Source organism: Macrotis lagotis, chromosome 5 (genome assembly GCF_037893015.1).
Source record: "Macrotis lagotis isolate mMagLag1 chromosome 5, bilby.v1.9.chrom.fasta, whole genome shotgun sequence".
Taxonomy (NCBI): Eukaryota; Metazoa; Chordata; class Mammalia; order Peramelemorphia; family Peramelidae; genus Macrotis; species Macrotis lagotis.
Genome location: NC_133662.1, coordinates 238105298 through 238120972, shown reverse-complemented (window position 1 = coordinate 238120972; position 15675 = coordinate 238105298). Strand labels below are relative to the sequence as shown.

Genomic DNA, 15675 nt, shown 5'->3' with positions numbered 1-15675 from the left:
GACAATTGGTTTTTTCCCCTTGTCAACCACCCAAACTTCCTCTTCTTTGTCCCACCAAGCCCAATCCCACACCAACCATGGATGACTTCGTGGCCACCATCTTTGCCTCATATAGTTAAAAAAGGATCATAAATTTAAGCTCCAATAATAGGTCAGTTTTATCATAAAAAGATGATCTGGCTGGCAAAAATAGGTTTCTCCACATTCACATGTAGATACATGCAAAGAATTTCTGATTTGGAAAGTAAGCTCTCCTTGAGAGACTATAGCTAAGGTAGGAACACAATTTGCTTCAGAGGAATTTAGAAACTGAGGAAGTATATTCAACATAGTTTAAGTATTGGCAAGATTTCCAGAATTGGAGACTCCCAACAATCTTTTCCTTTACTGGTCCATTAGAACAGGTTTCCAAATTAAAATTAAATCCCCAATTAGTTGGTCATTCTCTTCAGCTGATTGTCCCTTGCACTAACCCTTCTTACAGAATAAAGCCAAGTGGGTTGGAGGTCAGTCCCTCTTGGGTTTCCCTCCCTCAACGCCCAACATGTCCATAGAGTCCTTATAGACAGATGCTCTCAAGAAGGATGAATCAAGCTCTGAAATCTCCAAAGTGATATAAAAAACTCTGCATATAATGAGTCATTTAAAACAATGTGCAGAGTTTTGATAAACCATTTATTAAATTTCTCAAAATGACATCACAACTTTAAATATCACCTAAAATTAAAACCAGTGGCTGAAAATTCCCCAGAGAACTCCTTTTGTTTACTCCTAAATTTCAGGTTTCTTAGCCATTTCTCATGAATACCCAGTCTGTTAGCACATTAATTCCTCTTTTGCATAGCATACTAACTGTACTTCCTCTTTTGTTGTACTTTTATCAACATGGTAACAGGTTTCCATCAACTTCAACATGGTCATTCCAATTTAAATTTTCAATATTCAAGACCAATAGAATCGAATGTAAACAGGCTACCTGTTCCATGAATTTTCCATGTGTTACATTTTAAGGTACAAATCATGAATGAGGCTGATAGAGCTATGAGGGTTAATGGTAAAAAGAACTCAGAGAAAGAGAGGTATTTTGTACAAGTCTTTAATAAAAATATATAATCAGGCATTTTATGTAATGCATACATTTTTAGTATCTGCAGGTACAGATAAATAACAGAAGGCAAAAGCAAACATGTTGCTTCTCTTTGGCAATTCACCAATATCACCCCCTGAAGAAATAATATGGCAGTCAGAAACAAAAAACACTTAAAAAAAACACAAAAATGTCCCATTACTACAGAAAAAAAAACAGGAAGCAATAATACAGTAGATGGATTTTCCAAACCAATTAAAACACTTTAGACCGTTGGGGTTTGCTCTCCAAAATAAGGCCTGCAGCTGCATTTAGACAAGAAAATGAGCTGTTTGCCAGTTATTAATACCATCACATTCAAACTTCACCTCTCAGACGCCAATCCTAAGGAAACAAAATTCTTTTCCTCCACAAAAATTATTTCATTTGCAGGTCAGGAGCTCACCACTCCCCCAGCCCCAAATAAACCAATACTTATCTGTCCGAGGCAATTTGCCTTTCTTCAGTCTCTACTGACCATCCAAACTCAAAAGTTCCAGAATAGAAATTCCTTTCACTTTACAGCAAAGATAACTACTGTGAGCGCTACTGAAGCAATATATACAAAACTCAAAAAAGAAAAAACAATACACTTGACAGCTAATAGTTTATGTTTAAGTATGTACATTTCTTTCACAGTTAAGAGCTAAAAAACCCTTTCAGTTTGATATCTTCAGAACCAGTCTATAAATAACATTGTAGAAGCTCCACCTGAAAATGAAGTACAAGACAGTATCTAATTGAAACAAGTCTCTGAGCCTGGAACCCCAGTTGTGAAGTCTGTGAAGGGTGAAGAGTGAGAAGTAGAGTCTGTCCTTCCCCATTGTGGGAGTTCTTTTACATCTGGTAGCAAAGAAACTCCAGCAGCTTGGGTGGGACTGGCAGCGCCAGGACTTCCCAGGTGGGCATCACTCTCCGAATGGACATGCGACACAGATGCTGCAGACTTGGGACTTCCTTTGGAGTGGGCCAAAAATACACACTGCCATCACTGGTCCTGGAGAAGAGCAAGCACAGGACATTGGGTCAGTGTTCTGAGGATGGGGGTGCAGGGGCTGGTGGGTGGTCCCAGGAAAGCCACCCAGGGAGGGGCGGGCAACACTCACCCTGCAGCTAAAACGCTGCCATCAGTGGAGAAGGCGCAGCACAGACCATTGCTCAAAGTTGCCACCTGGACAGGGCAATCCTCGCCGATCCTCCAGAACCTCACCATCCTGGACAAAGGGAGATAGGCTAAGGGGCTTGTACACACACTGTCTGAAGGTCACAGCAACATTTAAAAAGACCCAAGAAAACAAATCGTGCCCCAAGACCAGAAATTACAAATCTAAAAGTGGCAAGTATTTTTTTTTTTAACGCTGCAGGCCAAAGTCCCAGGAAGGAGCTGGCTCTCTGCTTCCCAAGCACCTGCCCAGCCCTCTCATCTGAAGGACTGTAACCTCGTGCAATTTAACATAAAGTCTTTCTAGCTAGTCTTTGATCAGTGGCATTCAGTAAAACAATGGTGCTGGTTTCCCAGGAGATCACAGAGTATAACAACAATCTGGACGGCTGGGCCACAGCCCAGTGAAGAAAAAAAAACAAGAATTTACTTTAAATAGTTGAGAAGAATGAGGCGAAAACTAAAGTCGGCCTGATCTTGGTCATACTTACTTGTCATCAGCCAGAGTGGCAACATGCAGCCCATCATGGCTAAAAGACAAAGCTCGCACCCATCCATCATTGGCGCCTCCAGCAAAGATGGGCGTGGGAGGGGGAAACAGGTGCCTGCAGACAAAGAGTCCTTGAGGGGATAAGTCACTCCAAAATCTCTTTCCCACCAAATCCCCAGTAAAATGGAATTTCCCATTTGTTGCTGAAAACAAATAAAAGGTCTGGGAGCAGGGGAGACTGAAAAAAACACTGCTGCTACCTGGATACTGCTTTTGTCTATCCTGCTCTCAACATTTGAAGCCTGACTTCCTCCTAACATGCCAATAACAAAGACCTCATCTGCAAGGAGCACACTGTCCAGAGGGAGACTTAAGACCAGACAGTAAACCAAGGGCTCCATCAAACCATTATCTTTTAGGTCAGAGCACATTTCTGTACTTGGTCCCCTAAAAAAATAATTCCAGTCACTTTCAAAATGAACCAACAAGCACTTATCAAACTAAGCACTGAATTTCTAAAATTTAAACAGACTGGCCAGATGAGGCAATTCATGTACCACCTACCCAAATTCCATCAGAATCGATCCAATATGTGGATCCCAGATATACACTCGAGTATCATGAGATGCAGTAGCCAGTAATGCTCCATCAGGAGAGAACTCACAAGCTACAACATCATTGTGATGTCCTTCTAGTTTCCGTATCATGGTGTAGTTATCCATGTTCCAAAGGAAAACCTGAAATAAAAAAACAAATGTTATAGCTTCCTTCAGATACACAGATGACAAAAATCACATCTTATCTAAAACTGCTAAATTTATTTAGAATTATATTAAATTAAGCAGTATAAATTACAAGTAATTAAAAATATGCTCAGTGTCATAGTCAGGTAGATTAAAAATCAGTTTTAAAGTTAATTAAAGCAGACATGCAAATTCTATATCAAAAGTGTCTGTTAAATGTTAATTATAAAATAAGCCTAAATATAAAGGCAATATAATTTAACCACAAAGTTATACTGAATTCCATTTATTTATAGATATGTATTTTATATAAAAAAACTAGTTAACTAAATTTGACAACAAAGTGTTAAGTTCTACAATTCCCCCTTCTTATTTTTTTCCAGAAAACTACCAAAATTAAAAAAAATATATACAGACAGAAAATGTAAGGTTAACAAATTGTTACTCCTTTGGCATCTCCCTTTGAGATACATCACTTGTTTACAATAGGCTTGGATCACCAACGTGAGCCTAGGAAGAGAAACAGATACTGCAAGCAAAAAGAATTTTCTTGGGCAAACAATAAGGATGTTCAACCATGTTATACAAATTAAAGTGCCTCTATTTTAGGAAAATAATAAAAATCACAACATTTCTGTGGCATGAGATTAATAACCCTTCTATTTCTTTTAAACTTTTATCTATTAATCAATGAAATTTACAGAACTAAAAAATTACTATTTCAATGTCAGTATATGTAGCATTTTGGATTACAAAACTACAGCTTTTAGACTGTGCAGAAGACCTTTTAAATATCATCTTAAATAATATTTTAGTCAAATGTAATAAGCAAAGCCTTTAACTCTCCAGGCTTCTATTTATAAACTCCTCTTGGAGTTAGTAGCCCCTTTTTGTAAGCTCGTTCACATTTTCTGCACAGATTCGATATTAATATTGGTATTTCAAACAAATGAAAACAAGCACAAATTTTAAACTGAACCAAAGACTAAGGTAGATCGAGCACCTTATTCTAATCCAAAAATAACAGAGAAACCCTAGGAAAGCCAGTTCTGTTACATTACACTGGTTTTCACTATTAGGACCCCCATGTTCCATTAGACTGGAAGACCAATTTACTTGGAGGAGGTCAGTGGGTTTCACTGCAAGGAAATGAAAAATAAAGACAAAAAAGAAAGAGAGAGAAGCAGAAAGTGGACGCCGACCAGCACCTGCGTACGTACAGTACCCCTTGCAGTCGAATGCAAGGCTACTTCACCGTCCTATGGCAAAGGTCGCCCCCAGCCCGGTAGCCAGAGATGCCACTCTGCCCAGCTGGCACCATTGTGCGCCTGTGTGCGAGTGGTGCCAGCTTAACCTCAATCACACCAATATTGCTGCCACCACCTGTGACAGGGAAAGCAAGAAGCTTATGGAAAACACACAGCCTAAAACAGCAATGTCAACATCTGATCTCTCTCTAAGATTTTAAAAGACTAAACTACATATTCTGTTGGAAACTTGCAACATTGGCCACTCCCGTTTTTACCAGTCTTGGCTTACTTCCTCCGGCCTCCCAGCCCAGCCAGCTCCAGCCCACTCCCTGGCTTGTCATTAGCCTCCTCTTCCTCCTCCATCCCTGGAGTCTGCCCCAGCTGAGGGCTGGCCAGGGGAGTCCCTAAGGGAACTCTCTCCAAGGAAGCGCACCTTTATCCCTTTACCCAAACTGCTTCCAAATACGCTAGGCAGGCCAGATGAGAGATATCAGAAGCCAGCTATTCTTCCCCCTATTTTTATTCACAACTTTTAATTTTTTATAAGTCCAGGACCAGCTGAGATTCACATTAAAAAAAAAATAGCACACTGGACGAGAAATAGAACAGAGAAGAAAATCATTAGCCAAGTCTTATTTGAACTAGCTCTCTTCTAAATAACACAGTAACTTTCTCCATTTTTACAATGAACATCTAAATACAAAGACCTCCTCCCCAGGCCTCCCTCTTGCCCCAGATAGTTTACAGAACAGCCTCAGCTGCAAATCAGTGCAAGTTCTCAATTCACAATTATCTCCACTGGCTTATTCCATTTCTTTCATGCAACTTTTTCCTCATTGTAAAACATTAAGATAGTCATGACACCGAGCACAGGCTTGATGGGTTACTAAGATTTCAAGTGATTGTGCAGACATTGAGATAATCAATTCACAAGTCCATGTCCAAGAACTGTGATACCTACTGCTTTACTGGCTCCAACTGAACACAGCATGGCAGAGTCCGGGGAGAAGGAGCAGCTGTAAACCCAATTCTGGTGTCCCCTCAAGACCTTCATCATGTTTCCTGAACAAAAAGAGCTGAGTTAGCCACCAGAGCCCTTCAACCAGCAACAAGAGCAAGGTCCCTGAAGCTCAGGAGGATTTGCCCTGTGCTCCCCCTCAGCACTGGTGACCCATCTCCCTTTCACTCAAAGTCCACTCTAGGGAGAGGGATTCTTCTCTACTGAGTTTAAAGGAATCAAGGGCAGATCCTCTGGTTCCAGGATTTCATTATCACTGGTCAGTGGGACCTATAGGAATTTTACTGAAACGGACCCTGGTCTTCCCCTTCCCCTCATCCCCACAACCTAAATCAAGAGATCTTCTTCCTTAAGAATATCTGTCCAGAGACAAAGGCAGCTATTGCCAAGGTACATGTGAATGCAAAAATAAGGACAAATGTCTCTCCCAAGATTTTGTGCTTGTGAGAATCCCATGTGAAGTTCCCACAATTTTAAGGGACAATGTGGTGTTAGAAACTTGGCTGGGAATCTTTCACCTGAGGCAGGAGCACAGGTGAGTCTTCCCCTAAGGGTGCTGGGCAGCAGAAGATGGGGGCAAACTGGTACCACCTAAGCCCAGCTCTGGAGGTATCACAGGGCAGTCCTCAACTCTGTACAGGAGGCCTTCCCTTGGCTCTAGTGCTGTCCTCTTCAGCACTTCCTACTGAGCATCCTGATTCACACTTATTTATATATTGTCTCTTTTATTAAACTGAAAGATGCAGGAGGGTGGAGACTGACTTGAGTTGTTTTGTTTTGTTCTATCTCTGGTCCTTGGCAAGATTTATTAATTGACTAACTCAAATACTAGAGATGGGGGCAGAGAAGACCTAAACATCTGAACTCTCTCAGGAATTACCTGCATCTTAATTGACCAGATGCACACTGCTGTGTACTCTGGGTATTTTCAAGATTTTATTAAGTTCTACTATTGGTTTTGAAATGAATCCAGACTCCGTGGTCTGGATCCTGGTTCCAAATTGAGTCATCAGAGTCGAATTAGTTGGTTTTGTGTAGGTCCTTACTGAAAATTCCAAGAATGAAACAAACTACTGGATTATATACAGCTTTCTCTGAAACAAATGGACCATGGGCTACATTCTTGAAGATGAAGACAAATGAAATTAATGTTCTTTGCCACTCATTAGCAACTAGATGGGTTTTTCTCAACCTCAGTAAGGAAGGTGCTGGTTCACTCACCATCATCCTTCAGGTCCCACACTCGAAGAGTTTTGTCTCTTGAAGCTGATACTAGAATCAGGCTTCCATCTGGAGCAAAAGTTAAATCTCTGACCACTTCTGTATGATCCATTAGGGTAAGGAGAAGTTTTCCTAAAAAGAAACCAAAACACAAAAAATGTGATTAACATATTAAGATTATTTTTCAAATCACATTTATTATTTTCCCCAAAGAGGAAATCTGCTAAAAGCATAAGGATAAAAATTAATTTTATGATCAGCATTTTAAGTTCTGAGTGAGCAAAAATAGTTTTTTGACACCCTCCTATCAGTGTATTAACTAGGCTGGGTTTTGTGGGGTTTTTTTTCTGAAGAGTCTTCATTTATAAACCAATTAGGTCCTGCACCACTTTTTCCTTTCAGATGAGATCTAAGTAGATTAAAAACAAGAATTTTTGAAAAAACAGAAAACAAAACACTGATTCAATTTGTGGAACTAAAGATAAACTGGAAAGTTTGCTAATATAAATTTCCAATTACTCAAAACATGTTTACCCCATACATTTAAAAGGAAAAGAAAATATGAGAGAATGGATCCAAAGCTATTTCAAGTGACTCTGGATAAGTCATCCATCCTCTTGGGCACTGACAGTTAGCAAAGACTGCAATCTTCTCAGGAGGCCTTGCTCTTCAGGATCTGAGTCCCACCCCTCCCTCCACCCAATGGTAGTTTCTTCTACCTAATGAAATCACCAGTCTATTACAACCTCCCTGCCTTTGCCCAGCCCCAACAAAAATTTCAAACCTAAAAAGATCCAAATATTTCCATATGTATATCATTTGGTTTTTTTCAAAGACACAAAAACTTATCTAGGGCAAAGCTATCACTTTGTTCTCATCTAAAAGGAAAACTTGAGAATTGTTTTCCTGAATCATAATTGCTAATGCTTTAAATAAGCTAAAAAATTCAGCTTCTCAACCTAGTATGTTAAAAACTTCATCTTAAATTATCACCTAAAACTTTCAAAGGTTAATGACCGATGAAACCAGGAGGCTTGGCTTGAAAACTTCAATGTTATCCAATCACTAGCAACCTGCCTATTTGGAACAGAAAATCTAAATTACTAGTTGGGAAGAAATAATTAACTAACAAGGTCCCCCAAATGCCCTCTCTTCATCCTTCCAATGATGTTTAATTAAAGAGTAACTAAACATATGGGCTAAAGAATAAAACTGCAACAGCACTAAAAATGTTGAATAACAATTGGGCGAAAACTGATCTCCAGTAGCTCAATTCGAAGAGAAATCTGGTGAACATCAGTTCTTCCTGAACAACAGAACCAATAAGACTGCCTGGACACACTGCCTTTAAACATCCTCCGACCCTTCACCAGGCACCTCCCCATGAGCGGCTGCTCCTTGGGGAGGGTGGCGTACCTGTGTAAACATCCCATATTTTGATGCGTCCATTGCTTAAGCCAGTGGCCAGGAGCAACTGGTCCTGACCAAATTTGAACCGGTGCCATTCTATGTTCACACAACGACTCTGTTTTTCAGGGACAGAGGATCCAAAGGCGAGGCTCCACACAAGGTCCCCACAGTCTATGACGTGCTCACAAGGCTTATTCTTGGAAACGCCATCACTGTTTTGTCTCAAAAGTCTTGAATTACTTGAATTAGTGACGTTCTTGGTGCCATGCAAGAGGCTTGAAAAACAAGAAAGAAAAGGAAAACACACGGGACTTATTCTGGATTCAAGGGCACCAGGGACAAGAATGACTTTAAAACCTGAAGTTCAAAATGTTTTTGGAATGCAGTAAACTTAAACTTTATAATTATTAATGATAATTAAACAAAACTGTTCTTTTTCATAGATCAAGGAACAAAAATCTTTTCTATCTACATCATTAAAATGCTTCTGTATAAATTCAAGGTATTAAACAAAGTCTCCAGTGGATATACAAGAATGAAGAGAAATTCAACAATAAAGCAGTTTACAATCTTCTCTCTCACTGTCTCAGATTTTTTCAGACTACATAAAGTACAAGTTAATCTATGATTAACTGAGCTCCACCCCTCAATTAACCAGAATGTTGTCCTTCCACACCATTCAGCAATTCTACTTTGAGGAAAGAGGTAAATGACTCAAAAAAAAAAAGTGCCAAGTCAATTATTAGCTATTTTCAAAAAATGGGGACAAAGCCTACTTATCCCCCCCCAAAAAAAAACCTCTACCCTTAATGAACTATACATCCTATGATAGCACATATTCTTTCTCATACCCACTAAAGTCCCCACACTTTCTCAATCAAGATGTAGAAACTACAGAATAAGAATTAAAGCTTAGAATTATAACTCTAACGATTCTTTAGGTTCTTTTTTTTACTCATTTCATTTACACCTCACTCCTCAATACCTCACTTGAGGCTCTCTTGGCAGAGATACTGGAGTGCTTTGCCATTTCTTCTCCAGCTCCTTTTACAGATGAGGAAACTGAGGTAAACAGAGTGAAGTCACTTGTCCAAGGTCCAACAGATGGTGTCTGAGTCAGATTTGAACTCAGAGAAATGAGTCTTCCTGACTCTAGGTCTAGCACTCTATCCACTAAATCACTTAGCTTTCCTACCCTAAAGGCTCTATAATCTCCCAAATCAAAGAAAATTTAAGTTATTTAGTGTATGCCTGCACTATACAAGATGCAGGGAAAAACCAAGAATAAAACAGTCCTTACTCTCAAGAAGTTTATAAGAATACAGAGCATGAATATGAAGCAAACAATACGAGGTGGTTTGGGAGGCCCCAGAAAGGCTTCTTACAGACAGGGATGCTCAAGCAGCATCTTCAAGGAAGAAAGGGGTCCCAGGAGGCAGAGATGAGGAGCACAGAAGAGTCCTGTGTGAGGAACAGAAAGAAGGCCAGTCTGGCAGGCCCTCAGAGGGCAGAAGGGGAGGGATATACAATGAAGCTGAAAAGAGAGGTGGGGGCTAGTGATAAAGGGCTTAAGTCAGGTTTTATTTAATACCAGGAGGACATGGCAAGGTCTGCATTTAAGGAGACCAAGGTTTCTGGAGGTGAGAGATGTAAAGACAGTAATGGCAACATCTGGCCACTGACCAGCTGTGTGGAGTGACACTGGGGGAACACACCTGGGGACACTGGTAGAATGACAGTCAAGAAGAGTAGGGGACTTCAGGGGTCTGGTCAGGTTGAATGAGATATCTCTGGGATATCACCAGAAATGTCCACCAGACAACTGGTAATGTGAAATTGAAATTCAGGGGACATAGCAATCTTCTGTCATCACTATGGAGAGGAGAATGAAGCCCTTGAGAGTTGACTGGTTCATCAAGGGAGAGCCCAGGAGATTAAGAGCAAACAGGAAACATCCCCATACTGGGTCCTCATACACAGAAAGATTTGTTTTGTATCTCTAATGAATTAGACACTTAAAGGCAAAAGACTAATTAATAATGGAGAAAATGTTGAAGTGATTTATTTCTAAGCCCAAATGCCCTTGATAAAACTGTTAGTAAGTGACCTTACTCTTTGCTGGTTTTAGATTCTCTCATAATCTGTAACCCTGCTGAAAACTAGCACTAATAAATTTCTACAAATGCATTTCTATTCTTCCCAAGGGAGACAAAACACTGGCATAAGCTAATTCAGCACAAAATGACAGTATCTTACAAGTTTTTGAGGCAACGGGACCAGGGAACCAGCTTCACTGTGCGATGTCCCTGAGACCAAGCAAAATAAGAACCATCAGGAGCAAAGGCGACGGTCCAGTTTTCATGGCCACATTTCTTGTCAAAAGGAGCTGCTGGGGCCAGAAGTTCTCCTATGGTGCGGGATCTCACTAAAGAGAAAAAAAAAGAACAATGCCAGTGGCCTAATTCATCATCAAGGTAAGGAGTCTTGACTTTCCAACTAATCCCCTGCCCCCAAACAAAGCTTTACCACCCATTCATTCATCCATTCCCCTACAGAGGCCATGCTCTGAAAATCTTCCCAAATAAGTTTATAAGATGGAAACTATTCAGGTAAAAATGTCCTAAGACTCTAGTTCAATTCAAAGATTCAAGAACTGTTTGCTGACTTTAACTATTTTAATTTATCAAATCTAAAACAGAAAAAGACAAACTTCTTACTATTCATGGCAGAGGACTTTTAAGAATTTTAAATATATCAGCTGGTCAAAATTTAAAGTTTTTTTCAATGAATGTATCATCCTAGAATACAAAGGACCCCTTGGCTATGCAAGGAGAATGTGGTTACCCTCTCACCTTGCATCCTCACTCATTCTACAATGAGTAGACTTGCATGTAATCTTTAAGCTTTGGGGGGGGGGAACTGCCCCTCAAACACAGGAATAAAAGGTATTAATTGGATTTCTGGGTCCCACTAAATTACCCATATAAACTTTAAAAATCACAAACCCATCTGACAGTTAACAGTGGGATTCACTCCTTTTAGAAGCACAAAGAACCAAATTTCATAATAAATATCTTATTTTCTATACAACCAGGATCTCCATCTTAATTTTTCTGCTTTAAACTTGGTCATGGCAACAATTTCTCTTTGATAAAATGGCAGGGATAAGTTGCTTCAATAACAAAACCCAATCTGGTCATACGGTTAATATAGTGAACTGAACCAGCTCATTCATTCCTCTCAGATTCCTATTAGCTGACTCTGATTTTCTATCAAGATCTCCAGTTGTGCCATTGTTTACATTCCTTGAGTGGGGTGTCCTTGGCACCTTACCTGAATAACAAATTACTTACAAAATAAGGAGCCCTGGACTGGGAGTCAGGAGACCCAGGGTAAAGTCCTGGACCAGCCATTGACTTGAACTGACTTGGGCAAGTCACTTCTTCTCTAGGACTCATCTGCAAAATGGGGAAAAGGATAACTCTGGCTCTAGCTGCTTCAGAGTTATGAGGGCTATAAGGACAAATGAGCACAGCTTTTTAAAAAAAAGTGTAACCACACAGCACTATACAAAGGTAAGATTTTTTTCAAAATTCTAGATTCTATTAAAAAAAATAGCTCATAGTTTATTAATAGTGTTACAGAAAACCAAAATTTATTGAATGTTTGCTACAAATATCTAATACTTAACTGTCAATTGTTCATTTTAGCTCCCCCTTTCTTTTTAAGTTATGAATAGTCATTTTTAAAAGTTTCTATTCTACAAGGAGCAATCTTGCCAAGGGAATCAGACTTGGGAGATCGCTTTATAAAATGCTATCCAGTGTGTTATTTATACATATAAACCAGTAAAATGTTGACACCCCCTATTCCTCCCTTGTGTTCTATCCTGAAACTGAGCCATATCATCCTTCTTCCCTCAGGTCAGTAGCTTAAGATATCACCTCTGCTGCCCTTTTCATTCAAGGAGACCAATAAGCCTGCTTAAGAAATCCAACATTTGTAATGAGAGCCAAATCCCATTACCTTTCCTCACAAAAAGAAAAAAGTGAAACAAATTTTACTGGCAAATTATTAAGACATGCAAACATTGGTCTCATATATCCAAATATAACTTCCACAAGAACAGTAGTTCATTTTTTAAACAGTCTCCTTTCTCACTGCTATCCCTGACTGGTTAATAAAACCTCCAACTCCCAAATTTGCACATCCTTACAAAAAGCATGTCGTCCCACCTTGAAGACAGCTCATTATAGAACTTTAAATAAAGTTCTTTTACTCCTTGAAGGAATTTCATAGACTCCAAAGAAGTCAATTATAAAATTCAAAGTTACTTATTTTTGCAGGGCCAGACCTGGGTTTCTCAAAAAAATAAAATAAAATAAAGACACTAAAGAGAAAAACAATGGATAGTTAGTAAACTACCTGGCAAGAGTCCAAGGACAACAAAATAATTTTTGAAATTAACGGGTCCTTTTTGAATCCTGTTTTGGCTCCTGAATTTTTATAATTGAACACAGTAAGGGTTTGGTGATCCAATAAAAATAATTTATGGAACAGAAAATAAAGCAAGGGTGAGATGGGAGAGAATGGAATCTTTACCTTAAATGACATTCTCAACTTTTCATCTATTTCGAGTGTGAAATAAGTGGTGAGACTTTATATCATCGAGGTGGGGTTTGTGACAAAAGATCTCTTAAGTTCTCCAGATTCTCTAATTTTGTATAGAATTTAGGTACTGAAATAGTGAATAACTAAATATTAAAAATGGTCAAAGGATGTGAAGTTTTCAGACCAAGAACTCAAAGCTATCTTATAAGTAAAATATTTGAAATGACTGACTAGATAAATGCAAAATACAACAACTCAGAGGCACGCCTCATACTTATCAGAATGACTAATATGACAAAAAAGGAAAAATGTTGGCAGGAGGAAGGAGGTGTGGGAAAACCGGGCCACTAGGCATTCTTGGTTTAGAGCTATGCCCACAGGATTGGAAAACTGGGCAGACCCTTAGATCCAGGCAGACCGCCGCTTCGTCTGTATCCCAGAGATGCAAAAAAAAAGGGAGGGAGGGGAGAAAGGGTTTATTTGTAAAAAATATTCATTTGTAAAACATCTTTATAGCATCTTTTTTGTGGTGGCTCAGAACGGGAACTGAGAGGAAAGCGCGATCTGCGCCCGGAATGGAATATTCTCGTGCTCCAAGGAGGATTTCCTGGCAAGGCTGCCACGACCTGGTGCGGGCGCCGGGCCCATCCGCAGTGCCCCCGCGAGCCCAGGTGCGGCGCCCGCTCCGGAGAGGGCACGCGGCGCGGCCCGGCGCCGCCCCCCGGCCTCCTGGGGTGCCCCCGCCCCGCTTTCCTTCCCCCCGGCTCGGGCCGGGATGTGCCAGGACTGGGCCCCGGCTGCTCACCGATCGCTTTCTCGTTGACCCTCGGGGGAAAGCTGGCCATCTATGGGGCGCCGCCTGGGTCCGGGGCGCGGGCACGGTCGCTACACGCGGCGGGGGCGCGCCGGGAGGCTCGGGGCGGGGGCGCGGCGGGAGCGCGGCGGACAAAAGGCTTCGGTCCCGCGGGCGGCCCGGCGGCGGCAGACGCGTCCGACTCGGCCGCGGAGACCCAGACACTGCGGACAAAATGGCGGCGCGGCCGGAGGCAGCGCGGCGGCGGGGCGGGGCCCGTGACGGCACGCGCGAGGCCACGCCCCCCGGGGCGGGGCACCGGGGGGGGGGCGGTCGGGGGACGCGCGGAACGTGACCCGCCGCTCGCTCCCCTCCGCCCCCCGCGCCTGCGCAGCAGCTCCGAGGCGGGGCCCGGAAGCCGCCCCCGCGGCCCGGCCCGGCTGTGGCCCGTGGCCCGGAGGCCCCCCAAGTAAATAGTAGTACCCCGCCCCGCCAGAGTGGAAGCTTCAGGAGGGCGGCAATTTGTCTTTTATGGAAGAAAAAGGTTTGCAGAGTATTTTAAAGGCCTGATTTCGCTCGATGTACTTCTTGTGCCTGGAGCCCGAGGACCCAGGCGCGAAAGTGAGATGAGGGACAGATCGGCCCGAGTTCTTATGCCTAGGCAGGGGTGTGGGCTTTGGGGGGCTGGGGGGCTGGAGCTCCTCTCCGAAATCCAGGAATTCACATAGGTATAATGTGTGTGTGTGTATACACATTCACAAATATAAATTAATTCACATATATCATATATGGATCACAAAAGATTGGAATTTGGAGGGGCAGAGTTCTTCATCTGATATCTACAAACTTATATATATTTAAATATATGAGCTCATATTTTATATTTATTTGTATATTTAAAATATATATTTATAAAAATATATACGTATATTTTATATATTTTTATTTATATTTATATCATGTTTTTATATGTATATATGTGTGTGTGTATATATATATATATACATATATATATATATATATATATATATATATATATCCAAATTCCAACCATTTGTGCAGCCATAATGCAAGCGAACAACAGAAGGTATTTTGTCTTTAGGAAATGTTAGCTTTGCAGAAGATGTTTATTCAAGAATTTTTCTCTCTCTCCTCCCTGATGGACTCCACCAATGAATCCATTACAGAAGTACCTATCCCAATTTTATACATATAGGAAATTAAGGTTGAAGAAAGGAAATGACTTGCCAGGGTCACACAGCTAAGTCACTGTGGATATGACAATATGAACTCAAGTCTCCCTGCTCACTGAGAAATCCTGAAGGTTTTACCCTCCCAGTTTAATGTTGTTATTGTTGGAAGTGGCCATTCTTGGCCTCTTCTCCCCCTCTCTCTCTCTGACCTAACCTTAATCACTGAATGGGTATTGCCCCAATCAAAATGTGACCTGGAAAAGACCTATCTTTTAACAGACCAAGATCTTCCACTTCATAAAGGGCTATCCCCAGTCATTCCGATTCCTATCCGACCACTGGACTTAGGTGACTTCAGAGGAGAAAGTGAGACTGATGACTTTGCACAGCCTCCCCCCACCCCCCAATCCAATTCGCTGGCATGTCATGGCAAAACCTCCCTTATGTCAGTCTTCTAAAAAGGAACAAACATCATCAATCAGCCCTGGGTGATGAGAAAAATACAAGTATAAACCTTTGTAAACCTTTAAGATACTATATTGTAAATCAGTTATTGTTCTTATTCATCACTGTATCCCTACACCACCAGGAAGACCTCATATTTAGAGAGAAGGAAAAAAAGTTTAACCCAAGACATTAATTTTATACTTCTTACTTT

At 41.0% G+C, this 15675-nt stretch overlaps 1 protein-coding gene and 1 long non-coding RNA gene across 3 annotated transcripts in view; one reads left to right on the top strand and one right to left on the bottom strand.

Moving 5' to 3' along the window:
• Positions 1-1080: 1080 nt before the first annotated feature.
• Positions 1081-14014, bottom strand: WSB1 (WD repeat and SOCS box containing 1). Of its 2 annotated transcripts, none has more exons than XM_074189009.1 (9): positions 13837-14014; positions 10677-10845; positions 8427-8695; positions 7011-7142; positions 5733-5833; positions 3343-3515; positions 2780-2893; positions 2233-2340; positions 1081-2123 (listed from the first exon to the last, which is right to left on the bottom strand). In XM_074189009.1, the coding sequence occupies exons 1-9, from the start codon at positions 13874-13876 to the stop codon at positions 1964-1966; spliced, it is 1266 nt and encodes a 421-aa protein (XP_074045110.1). In that variant the 5' UTR covers positions 13877-14014; the 3' UTR covers positions 1081-1963. The 2 variants fall into 2 exon arrangements, with proteins under 2 accessions (XP_074045110.1, XP_074045111.1); XM_074189010.1 differs by lacking the exon at positions 13837-14014 and adding an exon at positions 9806-9881 and having other exon boundaries at positions 10677-10764.
• A 227-nt stretch (positions 14015-14241) lies between these two features.
• Positions 14242-15675, top strand: part of LOC141488711 (uncharacterized) — a 111038-nt gene continuing 109604 nt past the window's right edge. The window contains exon 1 of the long non-coding RNA XR_012468771.1: positions 14242-14445. This is a non-coding gene — a long non-coding RNA (uncharacterized LOC141488711). The remainder of the gene's footprint in view (positions 14446-15675) is intronic.

Bases quoted from the DNA above. Each gene is read 5' to 3' on its own strand.
- WSB1 (XM_074189009.1), bottom strand. From the start codon at position 13,876: ATGGCCAGCTTTCCCCCGAGGGTCAACGAGAAAGCGATCG. The intron at 8,696-10,676 runs GTAAGATACTGT...TTGTTTTTCAAG, and splicing joins TCCCGTTGCCTCAAAAACTT to CCTCTTGCATGGCACCAAGA. The intron at 7,143-8,426 runs GTACGCCACCCT...GTTTCTTTTTAG, and splicing joins AATATGGGATGTTTACACAG to GAAAACTTCTCCTTACCCTA.